This window comes from Paroedura picta, chromosome 2 (assembly GCF_049243985.1).
Source record: "Paroedura picta isolate Pp20150507F chromosome 2, Ppicta_v3.0, whole genome shotgun sequence".
NCBI classification, from domain to species: Eukaryota; Metazoa; Chordata; class Lepidosauria; order Squamata; family Gekkonidae; genus Paroedura; species Paroedura picta.
In genome coordinates this window covers 91,286,264-91,314,163 of record NC_135370.1, presented here as the reverse complement: position 1 = coordinate 91,314,163, position 27,900 = coordinate 91,286,264, and the positions used below count along the sequence as shown (strand labels likewise).

Here is a 27,900-nt window from a genome sequence, read left to right as displayed (position 1 = left end):
TAGCCCCCTTTAAGTATCTGAAAGGTTGTCACTTGAAGGAGGGCAGGATGCTGTTTCTGTTGGCTGCAGAGGAGAGGACACGCAGTAATGGGTTTAAACTTCAAGTACAATGATATAGGCTAGATATCAGGAAAAAAATTTTCACAGCCAGAGTAGTTCAGCAGTGGCATAGGCTGCCTAAGGAGGTGGTGAGCTCCCCCTCACTGGCAGTCTTCAAGCAAAGGTTGGATACACACTTTTCTTGGATGCTTTAGGATGCTTTGGGCTGATCCCGAGTTGAGCAGGGGGTTGGACTAGATGGCCTGTATGGCCCCTTCCAACTCTATGATTCTATGATTCTATATAATTTCAAATGTGCCTCCAAAATTTCACCATACCTCCCAAAAGATACAGAAAGTAAAAATCAGACAATCTGCCCTGGTTGGTTTTGACAAATTACATTCCCACATCATTTGTACTTGGGAAGTATCTCCATTCTCTGACTAATGCCTTAAGGCAATGTGCCTAGCAAAGACATTCATCAAGAGAGACATTAATTTGTTGGTACTGCTTTGCTTTAAGCTGCAGCAAGAACCTACACAGGATGAACTATAGGCATTGTGACTGTTATAAGCCATGCCATGCTAACCAGTGGATAATCTTTGTGACAGGAATGTTCTCAGTCCCTCTAACGACATATACCATCACCTTGAGAGACCTAGGTTATTAGAAATGGCCATTCTGGTAACACTGTTGAACAAGTACAAAAATGGAAACACCATCTATCTTCCATCTACAGTAGATAAAAGATGAAGTCATAAGACGTACAGATCACCCAATAACAAGCCTTATGGATACATAACAAGAATGTATTTACAGAGTTTTCATTAAGGCATTTAAAATGCAAGAGTAGATACTCTAATACACATTAATTCTTGCTAAATCATATGCTAGGAAAATATTTTTTGTCTGAAAGGAAATGTCTTATCAAGCATTTTAGATTTCTATCTGCTACATGCAGATATTTTTTCTAAGACGCAAGAAGATGAGCAAACGTAAAGTAAAGGAGGCAATAGGCCCACCGTTGGGTGCAGATGGACCAACTCTAACGGAAGATGCAGAGAAAGCAGAAAGGCTTAGCGCCTATTTTACATCTGTTTTTTCCCACAGGTCAAAGTGTTTAGGCACATCTAGAGATGGCAGTAGCCAAAGGATAGTGTCTGGGTGGCAGGTTGACATGGATAGAGAGGTTGTCGAGAGGCATTTAGCTGCACTGGATGAGTTCAAATTCCCTGGGCCGGATGAAATGCACCCGAGAGTGCTCAAAGAACTTTCCGGAGAACTTTCAGAACCCTTGTCCATCATCTTCGGGACCTCTTTAAGGACTGGAGATGTCCCGGAGGACTGGAAGAGAGCAAATATTATTCCGATCTTCAAAAAAGGGAAGAAGGATGACCCGGGAAACTACAGACCAGTGAGTCTGACCTCTGTTGTGGGTAAGATAATAGAGCAGATATTAAAGGGAGCGATTTGCAAACATCTGGAGGACAATTTGTGATCCAAGGAAGTCAGCATGGATTTGTCTCCAACAGGTCCTGCCAGACCAACCTGGTTTCCTTTTTTGACCAAGTAACAGGTTTGCTGGATCGGGGAAATTCGGTTGATGTCATTTACTTGGATTTTAGTAAAGCTTTTGACAAGGTTCCCCATGATGTTCTGATGGATAAATTGAAGGACTGCAATCTGGATTTTCAGATAGTTAGGTGGATAGGGAATTGGTTAGAGAACCGCACTCAAAGAGTTGTTGTCAATGGTGTTTCATCAGACTGGAGGGAGGTGAATAGCGGGGTACCTCAGGGCTCAGTGCTCAGCCCGGTACTTTTTAACATATTTATTAATGATCTAGATGAGGGGGTGGAGGGACTACTCATCAAGTTTGCAGATGACACCAAATTGGGAGGACTGGCAAATACTCCGGAAGATACAGAGTTCAACGAGATCTGAACACAATGGAAAAATGGGCAAAAGAGAACAAGATGCAATTTAATAAAGGTAAGTGTAAAGTTCTGCATCTGGGTCAGAAAAATGAAAAGCCTGCCTACTGGATGGGGGATACGCTTCTAGGTAACACTGTGTGTGAACGAGACCTTGGGGTACTTGTGGATTGTAAACTAAACATGAGCAGGCAGTGTGATACAGCGGTAAAAAAGGCAAATGCCATTTTGGGCTGTATCAACAGGGGCATCACATCAAAATCACAAGATGTCATAGTCCCATTGTATACGGCACTGGTCAGACCACACCTGGAGTACTGTGTGCAGTTCTGGAGGCCTCACTTCAAGAAGGATGTAGATAAAATTGAAAGGGTACAGAGGAGAGCAACGAAGATGATCTGGGGCCAAGGAACCAAGCCCTATGAAGATAGGTTGAGGGACTTGGGAATGATCAGCCTGGAGAAAAGGAGGTTGAGAGGGGACATGATAGCCCCCTTTAAGTATTTGAAAGGTTGTCACTTGGAGGAGGGCAGGATGCTGTTTCCGTTGGCTGCAGAGGAGAGGACACGCAGTAATGGGTTTAAACTTCAAGTACAACAATATAGGCTAGATATCAGGAAAAAAATTTTCACAGCCAGAGTAGTTCAGCAGTGGCATAGGCTGCCTAAGGAGGTGGTGAGCTCCCCCTCACTGGCAGTCTTCAAGCAAAGGTTGGATACACACTTTTCTTGGATGCTTTAGGATGCTTTGGGCTGATCCCGAGTTGAGCAGGGGGTTGGACTAGTTGGCCTGTATGGCCCCTTCCAACTCTATGATTCTATGAAAGAAATGGAGTAGTTTAATGCTATAGGTTTTAATGTTTTTAAACTATTTAAGAAACAAATCCAAATCTCAGGTCCTGGGACAGCTGATGCAAGCCTGTCCTAAAGCCTTTGACAAGACGACGACGACGACGACGACGACGACGACTTCTTCTTCTTCTTCTTCTTCTTCTTCTTCTTCTTCTTCTTCTTCTTCTTCTTCTTCTTCTTCATTGAACATAAGTCAGCAGTGTGACTCAGTGGCTAAAAAGGCAAATGGGATTTTGGGCCGTATCAAACGACGTATCATGTCCAGATCACGGGAGGTGATGGTACCGCTTTACTCTGCTCTGGTTCTGCCTCACTTGGAGCATTGTGTTCAGTTTTGGGCACCCCAATTGAAGATGGGTGTTGAAAAACTGGAACGTGTCCAAAGATGGTGAGGGGTTTGGAGACCAAGACATATGACAAAAAGCTGGGGGAGCTTGGTCTGTTTAGCCTAGAGAGGAGATGACTGAGAAGGGATCTGATAACCATTTTCAAGTATTTAAAAGGGTACCATATGGAGGATGGAGCAGAATTGTTCTCTCTTGCCCCAGAGGGACAGACCAGAATTAATGGGATGAAATTAATTCAAAAGAAATTCCATCTAAACATCCGGAAGAAGTTCCTGACAGTTAGAGTGGTTTCTCAGTGGAACATGCTTCCTCGGGAGGTTGTGGGTTTTCTATCTTTGGACATTTTTAAACAGAGGCTAAATAGCCATCTGACGGTGAGGCTGATTCTGTGAAGGCAAAGGGGTGGCAGATTACAATAGATGAGTGATTGGGATGTGAGTGCCTGCATAGTGCATGGGGCTGGACTAGATGACCCATGAGGTCCCTTCCAACTCTATTATTCCATGATTCTATGATTCTATGATTCTATGTTACAACACTGAGGGCTCAATCCTGGAAGTAAACCCTTTGGAATAGAACAAGACCACTTGTTTAGGATTCTTGCTTGGGTGTCTGAAAATTAAAATAATATGTAAAGTTCTGCTCTGTTGGTTTTAAATGAATGATGTAAGAGTGGGGATTATGAGATTTGCCTGTACTGAGTGCCAGTGTAGTAGCCACTGCTCTTCCATGGAAGCTTGACAAGTGATCTTGAACCATCACATGCTGTCAACCTAAACTACCACACAGGTTGTTGTGAGAATAAAATGGGAGAGCAATATAAGCCACTTTGGGTCTCCAATGGGGAGAAATGTGGGGAATAAAACATTAGTTGCAGTGAAATTAGGAGGACACTGGAGTGACATAGCATAGGATCGCAGCTGATGATTGCTGGAAGATAGCGGTTTAACACCTGATCTTTTTAAAAGGCCATTTGGCCCTCAAAATTTATTTAAGAAGAACATACAGAAGCACTTTAACTTGGCATGCATCAACTTAAATCTGCCTAAAATATTGGTCCCCATTAGTTTGCTGTGAGCTACTCTCACTAAGAGCTGAAAGCTTAAACCTTCTAACAAAAAATATGTCATATATATATAGTTTTGTACACTGGGGTGATAAAAACATGCCAGTGATTCTAGCCTGAGAAATCCAAGTAAATAATTTGACTAGCATCCATTGCACCTTTGACTCTTCCAGTCTTATGGATCTGACAGTAGTTCGTGATGTAGCAAACTGGAAATGACAGAACGAGCAAGTAAGATGTACAAAATGGCATTTACCATTAGATATTCTTGTCTGTAATCTGTAATATTAAATAAAAAACAGTGACCATCCTATCTTTTATCATAGCATTTGCAATACAAATGAAGCAGTATGTCTAACAGAATTTAAGTGTGTCTTTAACAGCTGATGTGAAGACACCTATAATCTCCATGTTTGGTATACTAAAGTTTGTATATTGTAATTCCTGGTGCTACTATAACTATGTACTTTAATTAACTGCTCACAAAGCACCTTTTAGATCTCTGCTGAGAAAGAACTGAAATGGAAAGAAACACTTAAATGGCAGTTTAAAACAGCTTTTTAAAATGCCGTCATTCACGCCTTGTAATGTTTTCATTTTCTCTGATATCCTAACAGCAAACATTTACCTAGGATCTGTTTTGCTCTAAGCCTGAGAACAAAAGCACAGTAGTCTCTTGGTGATGGCTTTACAATGAAAAATTCAAACACTGATCATGTGACAATACTTAATCTGGTTTCTCCACCTTAGAGCTGCCCTAGTATAAGAGGAAACAGGCCCCTTGAGAGGAGGGGGAAGACTGTTCATTTATCAGTCTGTACTACCGCACATTCCCTGACCTATTTTATTACTAAAAATAGCTCTTCTTAGGTCACTACTGCAAATTGAATTTTGCTGCTTCATTGCCCACTGCAGCCTCACTGAGCTGCATGCTGCCTACACACACATACTAAGAAGGTTAACCCACACAGCACCAAACAGATGCAAGTGATCTTCAAGATAGGGGTTTTTACATCCAAGCCTGAACTACTTATTAAGCAACCTGGTTATTAAGCAACCAGCTCCCCCTTTAATTTTATTTCTTCCCCTTAATCCAAAAGATCCCAAAAGATGGCTCACATAACAGAATGCATTTGTTAACAAAAACTCTTAAAATATGCAAACGATATCCAAATAAGAGTGTGGGCTTCTTTTTAATCAAAATAAACCCCCCGGGGAGAACACTGCTAACAAAACAACCATCCCAGCAAGAACCAACATTCTGAAGAAACTGCAAAATGGAACTTTTTGACAGCTTTCTAAAAGCTAAACTCCTTGTGTAAATAGCTCCACAAGGAAAATGCACAGTTTGAGATAAACTAATGTAGGGGACACTCAAATTAGAACATTTTATTTATTATTTATAATTTACAAAATGTGTATTACGTCTTTCTGCCCTCAAAAGGGCCAGCTGACAAATTAAAACATAAAATCACATTTTAAAATCTATAAAAATAACCCCAAACAACACATTATTAAAACAAAAATTAAATTATACCCAAAGACGCAAACAATTAAAATATTTTGCAGGAAGGAAGGGTAAGTGAGGAAACGCCAAACAAAATCAGACAAAAGTGTTCACTTACTAGCAGAGGATGGCACTAGAAAGATATAGAAAAATCCTTCTGAGGAGAGGGTTCCAGTGCTTTGCTGTTATCAGCAAGAAGGCCCTCTTCTAGGCTGTCACCTAAAGTGAGGCTCCTCAACCTCCAAGATGTCACCTTCTCATTCTGCCACCAAAGCAGGCAACTCGCCTCAGAATTGAGAAGGAGAGAGTGCTCCAGCACCCAGGTCCTCTTCCTTCCCTGCACTGGTGCACACAGGCACACAGACACTCACACACACTCTGAGATGAGTTTGTTGCTTGCTCCATGGCCAGTTGTAGTGTCTTTCTTTTTGTAAGATTCCTTGCTCCTGTCTCTAATCTATTTTCACCCATTCCATCTAAGAACATAAGAGAAGCTGTGCAGGATAAAACCAATGGCCCATCCAGTTCAGCAGTCTATGTCACATAGTGGCCAAAAATCAGATGTCATCAGTAGGTCCACCAGTGGTGCCAGAAGTCCAGAAGCCGTCCCTCTGTGGCCCCTCAAGCACCAAGAATACAAAGCATCACTACCCCAGACACAATATTCCATCTATAGCCACTCATGGACTTCTGCTCCATATGTTTATCCAATCCCCCCTTGCTTATAGCTGTCACCATTTCCTGTGGCAGTAAATTCCATGTGTTAATTACTCTTTGGGTGAGGAAGTACTTCTTTTTATCTGTTAGACTCATGGAATCATAGAGTTGGAAGGGACCTCCAGGGTCATCTAATCCAACCCCCTGCAGAATGTTCTAAGCCTACTGCTCATCAATTTCACTGAATGCTCATGAGTTATTTTATTGTGAGAATTGGAGAAAAGCACTTCTTTCGCTACTTTCTCTAGTCCATATATAGTTTTGTAAACCTCAGTCATCATTTCTCCAAGCTGAAGAGCCCTAACTTCTTTAATCTTTCTTCATAGGGAAGATATTCCATCCACTTGCTCAGTTTAGTTGGTCTTTTTTGCACTTTTTCCAATGTGATATCTTTTTTGAGGTCCGCTGACCAGAACGGTATACTGGCTGATTTGTTTTCAGTTCCCAGCACAGAGTTTGGCTTTTTTAACTGCAGCTGCACATTGAGTCAACATTTTAAGTGAGATTTACCTTGGCTCCAAGATCTCCATCCTGGTCAGTTACCACCAGTTCAGAGTCCATCCATATGTATTCATAGTTGGGATTTTTTACTCTAATGTGCATTGCTTTGCACTTGCCCATGTTGAATGTCATTTGCCATGTTGATGTCCACTCGTTCAGCCTCAACAGATTCTTCTGAAGTGCATCATAGCCCTTCATGATCTTCACCACCCTGACCAACTTACTGTCATCTGCAAACTTAGCTACTTCACTGCTTACTCCCAATTCCAAACCATTAATGAATAAGTTAAAAATATCACTGTTTACCACTTTCCACTGCCAAACCTGCCCATTTATACTCTGTGTTCCAGTTATTTAACCAATTTTTAATTCACAAGATTTGTCCTCTTATCCCATGACTGTGGAGTTTACTTAGGTGCCTTTGATGAGGAACTTTAGCAAAAGCTTTCTGGAAGTCTAGGTAAACAACATCTGTTGTGTCACCCTTGTCCACATGCTTACTCACCCCCTCGAACTCTAAAAGGTTAGTAAGCTAAGATCTTCCCTTACAGAAACCTTATTCTTCCTCAATAGTTTTTGTTAATCAATGTGTTTACTAAATCTAATCTTATTAACGCATTCCACAAACTTACCTAGTATCGACATTAGACTGACCAGCCTATAATTTCCTGGATCTCCCCTGGAACCATTTTTAAAGATGATGGTTACATTAGTTACCTTGGAAATGGAGGCAGATTTTGATGATTTGCATATCTGGGAGACTATTCAATGGAAGGAAAGCCTTTCCTGCCACTTTCCTCTGCTACTTTTCAGCTGTGTCAAAGCAATGTACGTGTATCTCAACCATCTCCCTCTTCTAGTCTTCACTGCGTAGATGAGTCTTGGCCCCAACTGTCCTCAGCCTGGGCAGCCAGGGCCGGGTTGAGTCAGAACCAGGTATCCACTCCCAGCACCCACCTAATCTCAGAAGGCAGAGTCTGAAGTAAGGCCTCCAAAGATGCCCATAGTAATTTTGTAGGTTTATAACAGAGTAGGCAGTCCTTCAAGCATGTTGGTTCCAAATATGATAGGTCTTTAAAGATCAATACCAGCACCTCGAATTGTGTCTGGAAATATACTGGGAGCCAATTCAAATGGACCAAGTCTAAAGTGGATATGATCTCTATACAACCCACTCTAGTCAACATTCTGTTGGGAGCACTACTGTCAACCATCTGGCAGCAGCATTTCCCAACGCTTCTCAAGGGCAGCCCTATGTTACATTGTTGATGTCAGCCATTAAGTCATGTCCAACTATTGGCAATCCCATGAGTTGGACACGACTGAATGGCTGACACTGCAGTAATCTAATCTAGATGCAACTAGAGCATGTACCACAGAAGCCAAACCTTTTTGTGTCCAGTAAAGGCCTCAGCTGGATAACCAGTCGAAAGGCACTTTGGCTCACAGCTGTCACCTGCTTAGCCAGCAAGCAGTCCAACAACACCCTCAGATTACAGACCTATTCTTTCAGGTTGGTGTAGAGAGAGAGTAAGTTTGGTGTAGCGGATAGGAGTGCCGACTTCTAATCTGGCAAGCTGATTTGATTCCCCGCTCCTTTTCCACATGCATCCAGCTGGGTGACCTTGGGTTCACCACAGCACTGATAAAGCTGTTCTGGTTGAACAGTAATATCAGGGCTCTCTCAGCCTCACCTACCTCACAGGGTGTCTGTTGTGGAGAGAGGAAAGAGAGGGCGATTATAAGGCACTCTGAGACTCCTTTGGGGTGAGAAAATCAGCATATAAGAGCCAACTCTTCTTCTTCTTCAAGGAGAGTGTAACCCCGTCCAGAATGGGTAAAACTTGGTTTAAATCTTCCACTCAACAGTAGCATTTCCATCTTGTCAAAATACTTTAGGTGGGAAAATGATTCTTCAGGTTCTTGTTTTTACCACAGAGAATAAGGAATTTACTCAGCTGGCCCAGTTCTCTAGTTACAAGACCACAGTGAGGATTACACCAGCTTCCCTTCCGCTTATTCCATTCCAATAACACAACAGTGCCACCACAGTCTCACCTGAGAGGCAGTGATCTCTCCATTGTGAGAAACCTCCTAGCTGAGACTAAAGTCATTACTGGGATTTTCCTCACACATTTTTTAAACAGAACATATGATCACAACAGGCAAGATAGATGACCCTATGGAACTGGCAGGTTGCCAGAGCCAAATACAATTGTGTACCACTACAAGGTCACGCTGGTTCTTCCCAGTTTTCTCACCAATGTGTCATTACAGGCATAAGAATAATCTCTCCATAGGCACACGGACAGAAAAATGATAAGAATAACATTGTTTAGATATCAGATGGGCTATTTATCATGCAAGAAGGGTGTCTGTCCTCAAGGAAAATAAGCAATCTGCTCTTCTTGAATTTAGGCCAGCAGTGCTGAGTACCATGCCACACTGAAGGCAATTCCTATCACTATGTTTGAACACACATCTCAGTTTATAAATTAAAATTTATAATTTATAAATAATAGAATTCATCTCTATTACTGGGCTGAAAAATACTATAAAGGTAGTACTTTAAAATATAAAGCATACTAGGGGTTAAGGAGCTCAGATACTCCAACAACATTTTTACTTAATTCTGAGGTGACATCAGCCACTATTCTCATAATTGTATGGCTTATCTCCACTCCATACCTAGAAACTATAAAATGACTGACAATTAGCCCACAAGGAAATCAGAAGGGCAAGGCCAGGTTGTTATCTATGGATCAGAAACTTGCAGATACTCACATTTGCCAAGATATCTATGATTTCTGTCTCATCACCATTTTTTTAAACATTAAACTGTACAATCCCAGAAGAACATGCATTTACTAGTTATGCAGCCATCTGGATTGTGAAACTGTCCAGTGTTCCAGTCTATAACTGAATTGTCCTTTAAAAGCAATGAAGATAAAAGCTCTTTGAATTTCTAAATGGCTATCATTTTCTGTCAATCAGAAGTAAAATTCAAAAGATATATGGAGGCACATACAAGCTACACTCTAATTATTTCAAACAGTTGTTATAAGTAGAGGGAAGGGAAGAAGCAGAAATGGGGTTTCTCTGCATACTAATAACTTCCTTAAAGTGAAGTTAAATTTATATGCTAAAAAGTCAGACTTCATAAGTATGCATTGAAACACAGATGTCTTCTGTCTTTCTTTCTGCCTAGATACTGGTGGGTATTTGTGAACTGTATTTGTGAATTTGGGGTACTTGTGAACTATAAGCTAAATATAAGCAGACAGTGAATTGTAGTCTGAATAACCGTAAATAAATATTGATTGATTGAGCAGACAGTGTGTGGTGGGGGTAAAGAAGGCAAACACAGTCTTGGGCTGTATCAGTAGAGCCATCACATCAAAATCATAAGATGTCATAGTCCCACTGTATACTGCATTGGTCAAACTGCACCTGGAGTATGTGTGCAGTTCTGGAAGCCTCAGTTCAAGAAAGATGTGGACAAAATTGAGAGGGTTCAGAGGACAGCACCAAAGATGATCCAGAGCCTGGGGCCCAAGCCATATGAAGAAAGGCTGAGGATGTTCAGCTTGGAGAAGAGGAGGTTGGAAGGGTATGTGATTGCTGTCTTTAAGTATATTAAAGGTTTCTGTTGGCAGCAGAGGATAGGACCCACAGTAATGGGTTTAAACTACTTGTAGAATGGTACTAGCTAGATATCAAAAGCTTTCAGTCAGAGTAGTTCAGCAGTGGAATCAACTGCCTAAGGAGGTGGTACGCTCCCCCTCACTGGCAGTCTTCAAGCAGTGACTGGACAGATACTTCTCCTGAAAGCTTTAGGCTGATTGTGCATTGAGCAGTCTCCTTCCGACTCTATGATTCTTCTATGATTCTATAAGATAGTATTTGTAGTGGCTTCTTCACAAATCTACAACATATAAAAGTCATGCACTACTGTGCATAATTTAAGAGTTTCATTGACCCCTCCCATGGTTACAGCAGTAAGGACGTTCATGTTCCACCAAGTACGTCTCGAAAAGCACATTCCCATTAAAACACCAGCATAATTTTTAATTTTTAAATGGGATAGAGTAGACTTTGTTGTGGTTTCTATCAAGTTAACAAGGAAAACACCAAAAATTAGAAAAAAACAAGTGTCCAGCAGTGCCTTAAAGACTAACAATATTTGTGTCAGGGTCTGAGCTCACTGCTCACTTCTTCAGATACATTTGAGAAAATAAGCAGTGACTTTTGAAAGTTCATACCCTCCCACAAATTTTGTTAGTCTAAGGTGCTGCTGGGCTCTTTTTCTACTGCTACAGACAAACTAATGTGGCTACCTATCGTCATCTATCACCAGAAAAATTCATACGATTTTCAAGTACTGCTTTTCTACCAGCTGATTGATATATAGTCAAGTAGGACACTGCTGCTCTGTTCAAATCTATTTGCTGATACCCTCCCCCAAGATTCAGTCTAGTAGTTAGGAGAAACAGAGCCTTAAGATCTTCAGTGTACAAAAGATCTTTAGTGTATGGATTTACAATCTATAGCACATACATCAGACTGAGGATGATCACCAAACCTACTTGCAAGGTATATAACTGACATTTGCACTTTGGCACTGGGGTAAAGATATGACTTCTACTGAGAAATAACACAGCTGCAACACCCTGTAGCCCTATCCCCTCCAAAAAAAAGAATACAAGCTCGCGTTATTTTATACAACTGATCAGTTTCATACCTTGCTAATAAAAGGACCTTTCATCATTTCTCTTCATAACATGCCAAGTATAACCCGTTATTGAGCAAAACACAAAGGAACATTATTGAAAAACTTCTACTCATTCTGAGTGGAACAGTACTGCATAATTTATCTCATTGCTTTTAGTAACAGTCCTGTCAGCTCCAACACTTACAAGATATACCTTCAGTTCACAGAAAAAGAACCTTTCACATGGGAAAAAATAGAATTGCATATGCGAAACCAGGCAAAGCACAATGTAAGACCATACTTTTAAAGATACATACGCTAATATGTTCAAATCCCGCTTCCTGTACTCACTTTATGTTGTTTGCACTGTTGAAAACCACTTTGCCACATAAGGGCTTATTTAAACAAAAAGACTGCCAGAAAGCACTTATCTGGGTCAATGTTTCTCAACAAAGATGAACATTTGAAAACCTTTTCACCCAGTTCGCCTAAAATAGTATAATGGTTATTATCCAGATTGCCACAGATTGTCTGAGGAAAATACAATCTTTGAACAGCCTTCCAGAGAATACTATTGTAGCCAGCATGGGTGTGGAATCTATGCAAGCATCATCACTGGCTTACAACCTCAACTGGACAATGACAGTGACAGTTCTCTTTCACAAGTACTGGGGGCAATTTTTTCTTGCCCGCAGGCAGCCCCTCAATCTTAAACAGCCCACAATAGTACATCTAATTTAAATGCCCACTTGATACCACATACACCCAGAGAACATAATCGCTGGACCCAACACTATCAACTACACCATCTCAGTCTCATTAACTTGCTTAACTTCTTCTATGTAATTAAAGGCTGATAATTCCCTTCAGTTCTCTACATAGGGTAGACCTTATGCTAAAGGATAAGTGGACACAAATCTGACATTGAATCACAAAACTGAGAAACCTGTAGGAGAATACTTCAACCTGCCAGGGCATTAAACGGGGGACGGCAAAAACGGCATTTTATTGAAAAGGAACTGAATAGAGCAGGAGATTGCTGAGTTACAAGTTATTACTACTGAAGGCTTAACATAATGGTTTCTTATCTCACTACACATGCTAACGTCACTCAGTTCTCACATCTATTGTAAACTTTTATATTATGACTAGAAATTAACCCCGCTGTATAAATAATACAGCGGGCGCTAGCCGTTCCCAGCGGCCCAGGCAGCAGTGGCCGCCCCGGAACATCCCCCCCCCCCCGGCTAGAGGCCTTCCCAGGCAGGCGGGAGCGCTCCCAGCCACCTTGGAAGGCCTTCCCCGGCGGGCAGGAGTGCGATCAGTGGCTCTGGGAGCCGGTGATCGCGCTCCCGGCCACCTGGGAAGGCCTTTCCCAGGCCTTTCCCCGCCCTCAGGCCACAGGCCTTTCCCAGAGGACGGGCCTGGCTTCCCAGGGTTGGCGGAGCACGATGGGAGGCTTCACCCGGCCCTGGGGGGTGGTGGAATGGAGCAGGGCCGCCACGTCTTTGAAGCGGCGTCCCTGCTCCTTTCCCCAGGGGGAAGGGACCCCGGGCGGGAAAGAACCTGGGACGCTGCATCAAAGACGCGGCGGCCCTGCTCCTTTCCCTAGTTGGAGGAGAATCCGGCCAGAGGACTCACCGTGCAGGCTGCCTTCTTTGTCTGTGTGGCAACTCCCCGGCCAGGCCAAGCAGCCAATGGGGAGCCACGGCCGCTTGGCCCTGGATGGACACTCGGAGGGCCCAAACAGGAGCCGCTTCACGGCTCCTGATTGGGCCCTCCGAGTTTTTATCCCAGACAGGGCCCGCCCTTTCTCCTCCCACATTGCCCTTACTCTTTTATTACTACCGCTCCACAGAAGTGGTTACAGATGTATGCTAATTTGCTGCTATATACAAACGTCTTACCAATCACCTTCATCCAGTCTTAGCTATATTTATATATGCAGCTTGACTCTAATAGGCCCTTCCTGGGAATACCCTCCTCACCATCTACCTACAATGTAATGGTTGGTGACTTCTGTTTCAATGTTTCTGAAGAAGTGTGTGTGTGCATGAAAGCTTAAACCCAGAATTCAAGTTTTTAAGGTGCCACTGTACTCAAACTTTGTTCACGTGATTATCTCTATGCAGGCCACTTCACGGTGGTTAGCCATCCTACATCAAATATGCACCTGAAAATCATGTTTTGAACTTGCTTTATTAACCATAGTTAATTTTAGCTATAGTTTTAAATGACAGACATACATGTTCCTCATTGGTACACTCACCATGGTGTAGTCTAAGGTACCAATCAAGTCCCCCTGGGAAGAAAAGCGTAAAAATAATTAAACCTGCATTTGCTGAAGCAAAACCGGAACTTTGCGAGCCAAAACCTGGTTCCACAAGGTGGCTGCAGTTAAAATAAACTGTGTTTTACATTATGTCCATACTGAGCCTATGGTTAATAAACCAACCCCTTAAGAAGGGGAAAAAACATAACCCCACAAAAAACATGATTTAAGAATCCAGAGGTTAAAGAAATATCTGATAAGATATTTGGAATCTGGAGTTATCCTCCACAGAAGATCTTCCACTGTAGAATTAATGAAAGTAATTGCTTTAGGATGCTTTGGGCTGATCCTGCATTGAGCAGGGGGTTGGAATAGATGGCCTGTATGCCCCCTTCCAACTCTATGATTCTATGATTCTATGAAAGTTTTAAGAATCATTTCAAGCTATTTTAAATTGTTATATCACATTCTAGGTATTCCCCCCCCCCTTATTCTTTCAGATGAATGGGCTCCAGATGGGTTTTTTATCCTTTCATTTTCATCTCATCCGTTTTTAACTTATTTTGTTACGAACAAACTCAGCACTGATTACTGTGAACTGGAGCATGCCATAAACTAAAATATTTTCTTTATTTACAGGCCACTGAATCTTTTATATATCACTACTTTAAGCATTTCCAGATGTCAGGTTTTTAGTATCAGGCCAAACAGCAGAATACCATATTCCCAATATGTAATCTGCAAAACTGGCTTTATTTTTAAAACTAGCTTCAAAGCCCATTCCTAAGAACAGGCCTTGAAAGGGCCCCCTCCCCTGCACCCCAGCCAGGCAGCTTAAGGTGGCCTTGGGTCGCAGCTCGCAGCTGGATCAAGTGGGGCGGGTGGAGGCTGGCCAGATTGTTAGCAGGCCTGGGACACAGCTCCTTAGCAGGCAGTCAGCAGGCCAGGAGGCCCTCATTACCAGGCCCAGCCTAGCAGGCCAAGAGGCCCTCCACCACAACTCTTGCCCAGGGCCCTCTCCCCTTACCTGCTGCTGGCTCCAGGCACTGAGGCGCGTCTGAGAGCAAAGAGGTTAGAATCCAGGGACGGAGAGCAGGAGCTTTGTTGGCTACACCCTGATTGGCCTTATTCCAACTTGGACAGCCAGACATGTCCCACCCCCCCCCCAGGCTGTTTCACAAATATGTAGAAGAACCATGTTATAATTCAACTCAATCTTCTGCCCCCCCCCCAAAAAAATTGAGATGGTTCATTCATTCATCCATCCATTTATTCATTACATTTATATATCGCCCTCCCCAGAGGCTCAGGGCAGTTCACATGGAACATTCTAAGGACACATTTGTATCAAATAAACATGAAAATGAAATCTAGGAAATAACTAGTTTCCAAAGCTGAATTAAGTGCATTAGCAAGAACAGTGCAAAGCACCTGATTCTCCAATGGGAAGATTAAGAATGTGATTACCCTTTTTCTGCTAAAACAAATGGGACCTACAAGTCATCATCTAAAATAATTAACGGAATGTTATCTGGGACGTAGCTGTTCAGAGGGATCATGGTTATATATGTTATTTTAAACTGTCTGTGTGGCTTAAAATAATTAAGTTTTAAGTGGAACAAAAACCTTGCCTAGGTAGACTTTCAGGTACATTTTGAGTTTCTCTAATAAATTAGAATTCTCTTATAATCTTTACTGATTTAACAGAATATATAAAAAATAAAAAACAAACCTTGCCACATATGCCTTCTGGATTTTATCAGACTCACAAAGTGCACTTTTAATTTGGCAAACTATACACTTTAATACTGATAGAAAAATATGGTGGAGTCTCCCTCTGGAAACCTTTTAATGAAAATATCATCAGCAAAGCACCTTGGGAGTCTGAAATGTTCTCCCACTGTTTTCTAAACACTCACATTCTATGTCAGATCTGCATGCCCATATTTGTTAATGATGGCATATATCATAATTGATGAGGAGCAGATTTATTATTATTATTATTATTATTATTATTATTATTATTATTATTATTATTATTATTATTATTATTATTATTCGATTTATTTCCCGCCACTCCCCACAGGCTCGTGGCAGGTAACAACAGTCTCAAAATCCCCCATTAAAACCCCTGTTAAAAGACTATAAAAATACCCAACACGGCGGAAAATATCACTCTCCCCTACCCGAACAAGGGCATTGGGGGATGGAGGGGGATGATGACTACTTCAAACCCCCCAGGGGGGCAATGTTCTTCCTTAATAAGTTTCTGGTTGGGATGATGTGCTATTATAGTTCAGATATAAATCAAATATAGGGCCACAGTTGTTATCTGGGTTTGTGGCAGAACTTGGTGCCATGGTTCACATCTGTGCTCGTTCCTAACCTCAAAAGCTACTAACTAATAACTGAAGAATATCTGTATAGAAACTTTTAAAATGATCTACAGACTACCCTGGGTAATGACTTCTGACAAACAGAAGGGATTATTCATGAAAAGCTTTAGGTTATTATAGTGGTTTTAGATGGAAGTTATAGCTGGAATGGTCATCTGTCTGTTCTCTTCCAGATCTGGCCTTCAGTATACAGTTTGTACTGAATTTGATTTTATTGATCTCAGTTAATTGTAATTTTGTTTTATTTGTACTTATTTTAATATTTAATGGTCTGAAACTAAACAATTTCATAAATATTGAGCTTTTTGTTGCATTAGAATGTCAATTATTATAATAAATTTTGATATGAATCAAAAGTGAGATAGTGTTTTCTTGTTAAAGAAGCTGAAATTCTCCAGTTCAATCCGCATGTTTACCACCTTATTTACATTTTGTTTGTCAAGTCATAAGCTTATTTCTTTTCTTACTATGATCATGTATCAGACCTGTTTCTCAAAACATGATTCCATCCTAATCACTCAGTTGGTGAATAACCAGATCTCACCTAGCTGAAGAAATCTGCTTTAGCCAGTGTACTGTTCAGCACTGTATAATGGATTTGCCACATCAAAATCTTGACAATTTGAACAGAGCTTTTAGTTGTTCTGCTGAAGTTATAAAATGATGCAAGATTATGTTTTTTTTTAATTTAAATGTCTAATAATTTTAGGATAAATGGAGAAAAGTATTCTGTAGTGCACCAAAGACCACAAAACTTCATCAGGCATTACCCAGCTCCCTAACAACTTTCATCAAGAGCAGAAAATCTGAATTGAAATTGGAGTGACACTAACACCATTAGACCACTCATAAATGACACAAACCACTGGGGGGCATCTCTTATAACTAGCTGTTGATGATATATCATTACTGTCAAAACAATGACAAATAGGATATGGTGCTAAAGAGGAATTATAGGGTACTAGACAGTTTTAAATGCTTTTTTGTCATTTGCATTTATTTTATTTTTCTCTTCAAATAACATATATGCATAAATTTGGCCTGTGACCACTAACTGACCAGACTGTCAAAACCCAGCACAATAGAGTGACAAAAGCTTTCTGTTACAGTCTAAAAGGATTGCTGCTCTAAGTAAAGGCAAATAACACTGTGCTAGGAAATGTGGCTGGAAGAATCATTGAATGAATTTCTCTGACTTCAGCTATATACCTCTTCAGATTAAATAGTTAGAGGGTCCCCTTTGAGTTTTTTTCTGAAGCTGACTGTTACCTGGCTTGTGCTGTTCAGATTCACCTACTGGACTTAGACTTCTGAATAGCTGTGCTTCAATCCCCAGATTGTATTTGACTATGCTTTTAGTCTCTTGCCTGCTTGAACATACACAATAATAATCTGTAACCACTCGGTGAGTGGTATCATATTTGGTTAAGGGCCCGGGGAACGGAGGGGCCGGTTCTGGTGAGGGCCCAATCGGAAGGTGCGACAGGCCAGAGTTCTAGCCATTGGGTGAGGGCCCAATCGGAAGGCGCTTCGAAGAGGCCCCGGGTGCGCTTCTGGGCCCGGAGGGAAGGCCACACCATGCCCGGGGGGGGGGGGGGGGGGAGGAGGCAAACAACATTGTATTTCAATAAAATCAGAGTCCAGTAGCACCTTTAAGACCAACAAAGATTTATTCAGGGTGTGAGCTTTCGAGTGCAAGCACTCTTCAATGATCAAGTGTTCTAAACAACAATGTGAGGGGGGAAAAGAATTTGTGAAGTGCCCTTTAGCAACCTATGGATGTGATTAGGACTGCAGTGAGAAGAAAGAGGGTGCTGTTAACATGCCTCCATGCTGCTCTTTCAGGAATCCCCTACGATGCAGTCCTAGTCAATGCAGAATCTATCATGTATAATTGATAAAAGTGAGAAAACAGCATGCTGTGCTTTCTTGCCATGCACCAATACTACTGCTATTACAACAGGATGAAAAATAGGCAGAATGTATGAATATATCGTAGTGATTGCTGAATCCCCAGGGATTCCACATCAGACACATGATCAAAGCTTGTGTTATGCATGACTGCTGTCAGCATAATGGAAGGCTCTGTCTGTCACACGTCCCTTGCCTTACTTCCCGGTTGGTACTCACTATGCCATTCTTAATCGCTTAGAGCAGTGGTCCACAACCTTTTTTAGGCTGCGGACCGGTGGGTGGGGGAGGGCGATCCAGTGGCAGCGCATGCGCAGCAGGTCCGCGCATGCGCGTTGGTGCCATGTGCAGCCGCAAGCATGCATGCACGGCAGTTTCGCACATGCGTGGCAGGTCCATACATGCACCATGCACGGCCGCAAACGCACACGCGTGGCACTTCTGTGCAAGCGTGAAACTACTGTGCATGCGCGTTCGCGGCCATGCATGTTGCAAACGCGCATGCACAGACCTGCCGCACTTGTGTGTTTGTGCCGGTGGCCGCACTTCCCTCTCCCCCTCTCCCGCAAAAAGAAGCCTGCTGAGCCGCAAGCTAATCAGCTGCTTTGGCGGCTGATTTGCTTGCAGCCTGGGAAGTTCCTCATTGGGGGGGGGCGGGGAGAGGGAGCTGCGGCCCGGTGGTTGGGGACCACTGGCTTAGAGGACTATTTTTCTGGGTTGATGTCACACGCTCTGGTGGCAGGCACCCCCTTCCCTCAGTCCCCGCTAAGCTGCTGTGGGCCCCCTTCCATGGCACAATAGGACCTGTGAGAGCTCATGGCAGGAAGTGAATGTGTTTATGCACAAAAGACGTCAATGAACAACAGTTATAGTTAGGTGCAAGGACTGGCTGAGGCGGGGGAATTGAGTCAGCTTCATGCTGCCTTGGTTTAGCTGGAGCTGGCTCCTGTTACGTGCAGTTTGAGACCTATCAGTGGCTACTAGCCATAGTGACTAAAAGGACATTCACATTTACAAGCAGTCAGCCTTTGAATACTAATGCCAAAAGACAACATAAGGGGAAGGTCTCAACCTCTATGCTCTGCTATTGGTAATCCAAAATAACTGTTTGGCCACTGTGTGAAACAAGATACTAGACTAAATGAATTGCTGTTTTGATTCAGAAGAGCTCTTCTAATGTTATTAGTTGCTGGAGAAAAGGATGTAATTTTTTTTAGCAAAAATTAAAGACTAAAAAAGGAAATGTGTTGTAATGTGAAGTAAGTTATGTTAGCCAGCTGCCCTCCTGCCTCAATGACTAAATGGTAGTGGAATATTGCAGGGACATGCTAAGTCTGATATCTTGGCACCTAACTGAATACATTTCAACATTCTAGAAATGTATTTGCTTCAGTTACATGGCCTTCATCTTGCATGCAATGCCATATGGCAAATGCTGATACGCATGTATCCTGTGAAGTCAGTAGAAATATCAAGTCAATGTTCTAGACTCAGCAAATGGTCCTATCACACACTAGAACTGATCTTAGAATCATAGAATCATAGAGTTGGAAGGGGCCATACAGGCCATCTAGTCCAACCCCCTGCTCAACGCAGGATTAGCCCTAAGCATCTTAAAGCATCCAAGAAAAGTGTGTATCCAACCTTTGCTTGAAGACTTCCAGTGAGGGGGAGCTCACCACCTCCTTAGGCAGCCTATTCCACTGCTGAACTACTCTGACTGTGAAAAACTTTTTCCTGATATCTAGCCTATATCGTTGTACTTGAAATTTAAATCTATTACTGCGTGTCCTCTCCTCTGCAGCCAGCAGAAACAGCATCCTGCCCTCCTCCAAGTGACAACCTTTCAAATACTAAAAGAGGGCTATCATGTCCCCTCTCAACCTCCTTTTCTCCAGGCTGAACATTCCCAAGTCCCCGAGCCTATCTTCATAGGGCTTGGTCCCTTGGCCCCAGATCATCTTCGTCGCTCTCCTCTGTACCCTTTCAATTTTATCGACGTCCTTCTTGAAGTGAGGCCTCCAGAACTGCACACAGTACTCCAGGTGTGGTCTGACCAGTGCCGTATACAATGGGACTATGACATCTTGTGATTTTGATGTGATGCCCATGTTGATACATCCCAAAATGGCATTTGCCTTTTTTACCGCTGCATCACACTGCCTGCTCATGTTTAGTTTACAATCCACAAGTACCCCAAGGTCTCGTTCACACACAGTGTTACCTAGAAGCGTATCCCCCATCCAGTAGGCATGCTTTTCATTTTTCTGACCCAGATGCAGAACTTTACACTTATCTTTATTAAATTGCATCTTGTTCTCATTTGCCCATTTTTCCATTGTGTTCAGATCTCGTTGAACTCTGTCTCTATCTTCCAGAGTATTTGCCAGTCCTCCCAATTTGGTGTCATCTGCAAACTTGATGAGTAATCCCTCCACCCCCTCATCTAGATCATTAATAAATATGTTAAAAAGTACCGGGCCGAGCACCGAGCCCTGAGGTACCCCGCTACTCACCTCTCTCCAGTCTGATGAAACACCATTGACAACAACTCTTTGAGTGCGGTTCTCTAACCAATTCCCTATCCACCTAACTATCTGAAAATCCAGATTGCAGTCCTTCAATTTATCCATCAGAACATCATGGGGAACCTTGTCAAAAGCTTTACTAAAATCCAAGTAAATGACATCAACCGAATTTCCCCAATCCAGCAAACCTGTTACTTGGTCAAAAAAGGAAACTAGGTTGGTCTGGCAGGACCTGTTGGAGACAAATCCATGCTGACATCCTTGGATCACCAAATTGTCCTCCAGATGTTTGCAGATCGCTCCCTTTAATATCTGCTCCATTATCTTCCCCATAACAGAGGTCAGACTCACTGGTCTGTAGTTTCCTGGGTCATCCTTCCTCCCTTTTTTGAAGATCGGAATAACGTTTGCTCTTTTCCAGTCCTCCGGGACATCTCCAGTCCTTAAAGAGGTTCCGAAGATGATGGACAAGGGCTGTGCAAGTTCTCTGGAAAGTTCTTTGAGTACTCTCGGGTGCATTTCATCCAGCCCAGGGGATTTGAACTCATCCAGCGCAGCTAAATGCCTCTCGACAACCTCTCTATCCATGTCAACCTGCCACCTAGACACTATCCTTTGGCTACGGCCATCTCTAGATGTGCCTAAACACTTTGACTTGTGGGAAAAACAGATGTAAAATAGGCACTAAGCCTTTCTGCTTTCTCTGCATCTTTCGTTAGAGTTTGTCCATCCGCACCCAACAGTGGGCCTATTGCCTCCTTTACTTTACGTTTGCTCCTCACATAACTGAAAAATCTTTTCTTGTTACAATGGGCTTCCCTGGCCAATCTTAGCTCACTCTCAGCTTTGGCCTTTCTGATGATTGATCTACAGTGCCTAGTAACCTGTAGGTACTCTTCTTTAGAGCTCTGTCCTTCCCTCCATTTCCTGAACATTTTCCTTTTCTTTCTTAGTTCCTCTTGAAGTTCTCTGTTCATCCAAAAAGGCTTCTTAGAACTCCTGCAGTGTTTTCGTCTTTCTGGGATAGTCATTGATTGAGCATGCAATAGCTCTTGTTTGAGTAGCGCCCACCCTTCACATGCTCCCTTCCCTTCCAGCGTTCTCGTCCATGGTATGACACTCATCATGTCTCTGAGTTTATTAAAGTTTGCCCTACGAAAATCCAACATCCGCGTCTGGCTACAAGCTTCCTTGGCTCCCCATCTCAAAAGGAATTCTATGAGGACATGGTCACTTCCCCCTAGGGTCCCCACCTCCTTCACCTCATCCACCAACTCTTGCCTGTTGGTCAGTATTAAGTCCAGTATGGCTGAACCTCTTGTGGGTTCATCTACGATTTGATAAATGAAATTGTCAGCCAGGCAGGTCAGAAACTTGCATGACTGAAAACGCTTCGCAGAGTTTGTTTCCCAGCACACATCTGGGAAATTGAAGTCACCCATGATGACAAGGTCCTGCCGCTTGGATATTTTCTCAAGCTGCTCACAAAGTGCAGCATCCACATCCTCTCGTTGGTCAGGCGGTCGGTAGCACACACCAACCACCACACTGTTTGTTTTCCCCTCGCTTATTTTCACCCAGATGCTTTCCACTGTAGATATGCTCTCCTTCACTAGAATTTCCTGACAGGTAAGCCCTTTCCTCACATACAGTGCCACTCCTCCACCTCTTCGATCTATTCTGTTTTTTCTGAACAGTTCATATCCATCCACCATTACATTCCAGTCATGAGAATCATTCCACCAAGTTTCTGTGATGCCTACTAGATCATACCTTTCCAATAGGATGAGAAGTTCCAGCTCTTCCTTTTTATTGCCCATGCTTCGGGCATTAGTATAAAGACATCTGAATCCTTTTACTTTTGGTTCCCTATGAGCTGGCCTTGCCGGTTGGGCTGCCTCCGATCGTTTTCCTTCCATACACTCCCTATGTTGATCGTCTCCTTCCCCTAGTGGCTTTAGTTTAAAGCTCTCCTGATGAATCTCCCCAGGTTCCTGCCAAACACATTCTTCCCCAGTATCGATAAGTGCAGTCCATCAGGTGCTAGTTGGCCTTCCTCAAGAAATCCTATCCCATGGTCCAAGAAACCAAATCTCTCCTGCCGGCATCAACTACGCAGCCAGTGATTCACCTCCATTATCTTCCTCTCCCAACGCATTCCTCTTCCCTTGACAGGCAAGATTGAAGAGAATACCACTTGTGCCCCCATTTGCTTGAGCTTCCTCCCCAGATCTTGATAGTCTTTGTTAATAGGAGCGATGGTATTCAGGGACATGTCATTCGTTCCCACATGGACCATCACAAATGGGTAGTGATCCGTAGATTTGTGGAGTTTGGGCAGCCTTTCTGAAACATCTTTAATTTTCGCCCCTGGCAAGCAACACACCTCTCGGGTTAGGGGGTCGGGCCCAGCCACATGGCGATCCATTCCTCTTAGCAGGGAATCTCCAATTACCAGTACTCTCCTTTTTTTTTTCTTCTCAACTCCATTTCCTTCTGTCCCCGTGGCCTCTTCCCTTTGTCTTAGAGTTTGTTTTGGGACCTCTTCCCTTGTTGACCCTTACACCTCCTCTGCAAGGGCCTGAAATCTGTTCTGGAGCTCCAAAGGCCCCGAGAACTGTCTCGCCCTTCGCCGTTCAGTCTTTTTCCGAACTGCCTGCAGAGGCTCCCTATTGTGGTCAATCTCCTTATCCTCTTCAGGACTGGTTGTATTCTCTTTATTCCAAGTTGCAGAGCTCTGGACTATGAACTCCTCCCCTTTCTTACTTTGGGTCAGAGTAATAATTCTGTTTTCTAACCCCCTAATCTTTTCCTCCAAAAGTCTTACCAGCTTACACTTGGAGCAGCTGTAGTCCATCTTGTCTTCTGGGAGGAAGGCAATCATGTCACACTCACTGCAGATGATGGGATGAGTGTCCTGGAGGTCCATTGTAATGTCTAGGCAGTGGAAGTACTAGGGAAATATAATCTACTGATTATATTTATATAATCTTAATTTGAGTCCAGTGGCACCTTTAAGACCAACAAAATGTTATTCAAGATGTAAGCATTCATCTGACTGGTTTTTCCCATCAAGTCATGGCTGACTTTTGGAGGAAAAGATTAGGGCACTAGAAAACAGAATTATTAATCTGACCCAAAGTAAGAAAGGGGAGGTGAAGGAGGTGGGGACCCTAGGGGGAAGTGACCATGTCCTCATAGAATTCCTTTTGAGATGGGGAGCCAAGGAAGCTTGTAGCCAGACGCGGATGTTGGATTTTCGTAGGGCAAACTTTAATAAACTCAGAGACATGATGAGTGTCATACCATGGACGAGAATGCTGGAAGGGAAGGGAGCATGTGAAGGGTGGGCGCTACTCAAACAAGAGCTATTGCATGCTCAATCAATGACTATTCCAGAAATACGAAAACACTGCAGGAGCTCTAAGAAGCCTATTTGGATGAACAGAGAACTTCAAGAGGAACTAAGAAAGAAAAGGAAAATGTTCAGGAAATGGAGGGAAGGACAGAGCTCTAAAGAAGAGTACCTACAGGTTACTAGGCACTGTAGATCAATCATTAGAAAGGCCAAAGCTGAGAGTGAGCTAAGATTGGCCAGGGAAGCCCACTGTAACAAGAAAAGATTTTTCAGTTACGTGAGGAGCAAACGTAAAGTAAAGGAGGCAATAGGCCCGCTGTTGGGTGCGGATGGACAAACTCTAACGAAAGATGCAGAGAAAGCAGAAAGGCTTAGTGCCTATTTTACATCTGTTTTTTCCCACAGGTCAAAGTGTTTAGGCACGTCTAGAGATGGCTGTAGCCAAAGGACAGTGTCTGGGTGGCAGGTTAACATGGATAGAGAGGTTGTCGAGAGGCATTTAGCTGCACTAGATGAGTTCAAATCCCCTGGTCCAGATGAAATGCACCCGAGAGTACTCAAAGAACTTTCCAGAGAACTTGCACAGCCCTTGTCCATCATCTTCGGAACCTCTTTAAGGACTGGAGATGTCCCGGAGGACTGGAAAAGAGCAAACGTTATTCCGATCTTCAAAAAAGGGAGGAAGGATGACCCGGGAAACTACAGACCAGTGAGTCTGACCTCTGTTGTGGGGAAGATAATGGAGCAGATATTAAAGGGAGCGATCTGCAAACATCTGGAGGACAATTTGGTGATCCAAGGAAGTCAGCATGGATTTGTCTCCAACAGGTCCTGCCAGACCAACCTAGTTTCCTTTTTTGACCAAGTAACAGGTTTGCTGGATCGGGGAAATTTGGTTGATGTCATTTACTTGGATTTTAGTAAAGCTTTTGACAAGGTTCCCCATGATGTTCTGATGGATAAGTTGAAGGACTGCAATCTGGATTTTCAGATAGTTAAGTGGATAGGGAATTGGTTAGAGAACCGCACTCAAAGAGTTGTTGTCAATGGTGTTTCATCAGACTGGAGAGAGGTGAGTAGCGGGGTACCTCAGGGTTCGGTGCTCGGCCCGGTACTTTTTAACATATTTATTAATGATCTAGATGAGGGGGTGGAGGGACTACTCATCAAGTTTGCAGATGACACCAAATTGGGAGGACTGGCAAATACTCCGGAAGATAGAGACAGAGTTCAACGAGATCTGAACACAATGGAAAAATGGGCAAATGAGAACAAGATGCAATTCAATAAAGATAAGTGTAAAGTTCTGCATCTGGGTCAGAAAAATGAAAAGCATGCCTACTGGATGGGGGATACGCTTCTAGGTAACACTGTGTGTGAACGAGACCTTGGGGTACTTGTGGATTGTAAACTAAACATGAGCAGGCAGTGTGATGCAGCGGTAAAAAAGGCAAATGCCATTTTGGGCTGTATCAACAGAGGCATCACATCAAAATCACAAGATGTCATAGTTCCATTGTATACGGCACTGGTCAGACCACACCTGGAGTACTGTGTGCAGTTCTGGAGGCCTCACTTCAAGAAGGACATCGATAAAATTGAAAGGGTACAGAGGAGAGCGACGAAGATGATCTGGGGCCAAGGGACCAAGCCCTATGAAGATAGGTTGAGGGACTTGGGAATGTTCAGCCTGGAAAAAAGGAGGTTGAGAGGGGACATGATAGCCCTCTTTAAGTATTTGAAAGGTTGTCACTTGGAGGAGGGCAGGATGCTGTTTCTGCTGGCTGCAGAGGAAAGGACACGCAGTAATGGGTTTAAACTTCAAGTACAACGATATAGGCTAGATATCAGGAAAAAGTTTTTCACAGTCAGAGTAGTTCAGCAGTGGAATAGGCTGCCTAAGGAGGTGGTGAGCGCCCCCTCACTGGAAATCTTCAAGCAAAGGTTGGATACACACTTTTCTTGGATGCTTTAGGATGCTTAGGGTTAATCCTGCATTGAGCAGGGGGTTGGACTAGATGGCCTGTATGGCCCCTTCCAACTCTATGATTCTATGATTCTATGATTCTATGACTTACAGCAACCCCATAGGGATTCAAGGTAAAACAAATTCAGAAGTAGTTGGTACTGACTTAGAGAAGGTTTTTCAAAAATTCTTCCAACTTTTCAATAATTTTTAAACTGCTTATATTTGTAGCACTTTTTCCTATTTGCAAAGCAGTTTTTTCAAGGTTACTTCAGCAATCAATATTCTTTTGTAGGGTTAACTGGCAACAGAAGAATCCTCAAAGCCTCTTAGAGAAATGTTTGATTGCTGATCAAGGAGACTTCTGACCCTAATTTCATTGGTGTTAGCATGCGACCAACAATTACTATTTCAACATTTCAATGCTCTGTACAGCACATAAGATTCATCCCTTCTGCCTCCATTTGCTGTCTTATCGTTTTAATAATAGCCTTTTTAACTCTTATTGAAAAGGAAGCAAACCATTAATAAAACCCAGGTACTTACCTATTATTGCTAGATTGTGCTCTGAACCACATGCAATCTGCAAAAGAAACAAGCACAAATAGTTTAGGAAAACAATCAAATACATAAGTAATTTTTCTAGCCTTCTAGAAACAGATGGGGTTACTGAATGTTCACTTAAATACTGTCCAATTCAGGATCCACCTAAAATAATGATTAAAGAAAATCTGTGTAATGCTTACAGAATATTATATATCATTCAGATTCTTCAGATGCAATGGTCAAAACAAATGGTTTCAGCTTTCCTGACTATATATATACAGGTTGCATTTAAGGCTTCACTTGAAGACGGGTGAAATTTAACAAGATCCAAAGTCCCACTTAGTATACTTTCAAAACACTGCCCGGAAGAATTCTGCCAGTCTAATGCATGTTGCTGAGACTGAAAATCTGAGCTAATCAGAAACAAGTGTCATCACCTGGTAGCCCTCTAAGCATCTTGATTACTACAATCAAGGGTATGGATAAGTAATAGTTGTCTGAAGCAATCAAGCAATGTGCTGCAATCAAAACTATTGATAAAATATAAATAGAAAAAACTGGAGATTAAATCCCTTTCCTATAAAGTCCAGTGCTGACTATTCATTCTAGCTGTATCTGAAAAATTCACAAATGACTCACAAAAGCTCATGATCATGATGTAAGCCAATATTAACTTTAATGATGTCAGTCAAGTCCAACTTTTGGTAATCCTATGGCTCAACTGCCACCACGATTTCTGATCTTGCATCACTTATTTTAGTTGTGTAATGTTCTGGCCGGAGTACAGATGCAAAAAGGTCTCCACCCTGGCCTCGACCAAATGCCTGGCAGAAGAGTTCCATCTTACAAGCCCCGTGGAACCAAGAGAGCTTCATCAGGGCCCCTGGCTCTTCCGGGAGCTCATTACACCAGGTCGGAGCCAGGGCTGAAAAGGCCCTGGCCAAGGGCAGGCACACTTCCTGGGGGCCCAGGACAACCAGCAGATTTGTACGCACAAATGGTCTGTCCAGAGGAAGGGGCCAATCGGCACCCTTCCTCATCCCGGACCGAGCCCGCCCTAACTCCTCCCACTAAGCCTTTACGGCTTTATTTAGAAGAAGAAGAAGAAGAAGAAGAGTTGGTTCTTATATGCCGCTTTTCCCTACCCGAAGGAGGCTCAAAGCGGCTTACAGTCTCCTTCCCATTCCTCTCCCCACAACAGACCCCCTGTGAGGTGGGTGAGGCTGAGAGAGCCCTGATATCACTGCTCG

At 42.8% G+C, this 27,900-nt stretch overlaps 1 protein-coding gene across 3 annotated transcripts in view; it reads right to left on the bottom strand.

The window, feature by feature from the left end:
- SERGEF (secretion regulating guanine nucleotide exchange factor) overlaps nucleotides 1-27,900 on the bottom strand; it is a 105,353-nt gene that overhangs the window by 30,440 nt on the left and 47,013 nt on the right. The window contains exons 10-11 of one of the 3 annotated variants that reach the window (XM_077321597.1): nucleotides 26,651-26,687; nucleotides 13,943-13,975 (exon numbers count right to left, since the gene is read on the bottom strand). The exons of 1 other annotated variant lie outside the window; for it this stretch is intronic. In XM_077321597.1, coding sequence (XP_077177712.1) covers nucleotides 13,943-13,975; nucleotides 26,651-26,687 — 70 coding nt within the window. The remainder of the gene's footprint in view (nucleotides 1-13,942; nucleotides 13,976-26,650; nucleotides 26,688-27,900) is intronic. One more of the 3 variants, XM_077321595.1, reaches the window with a different exon arrangement.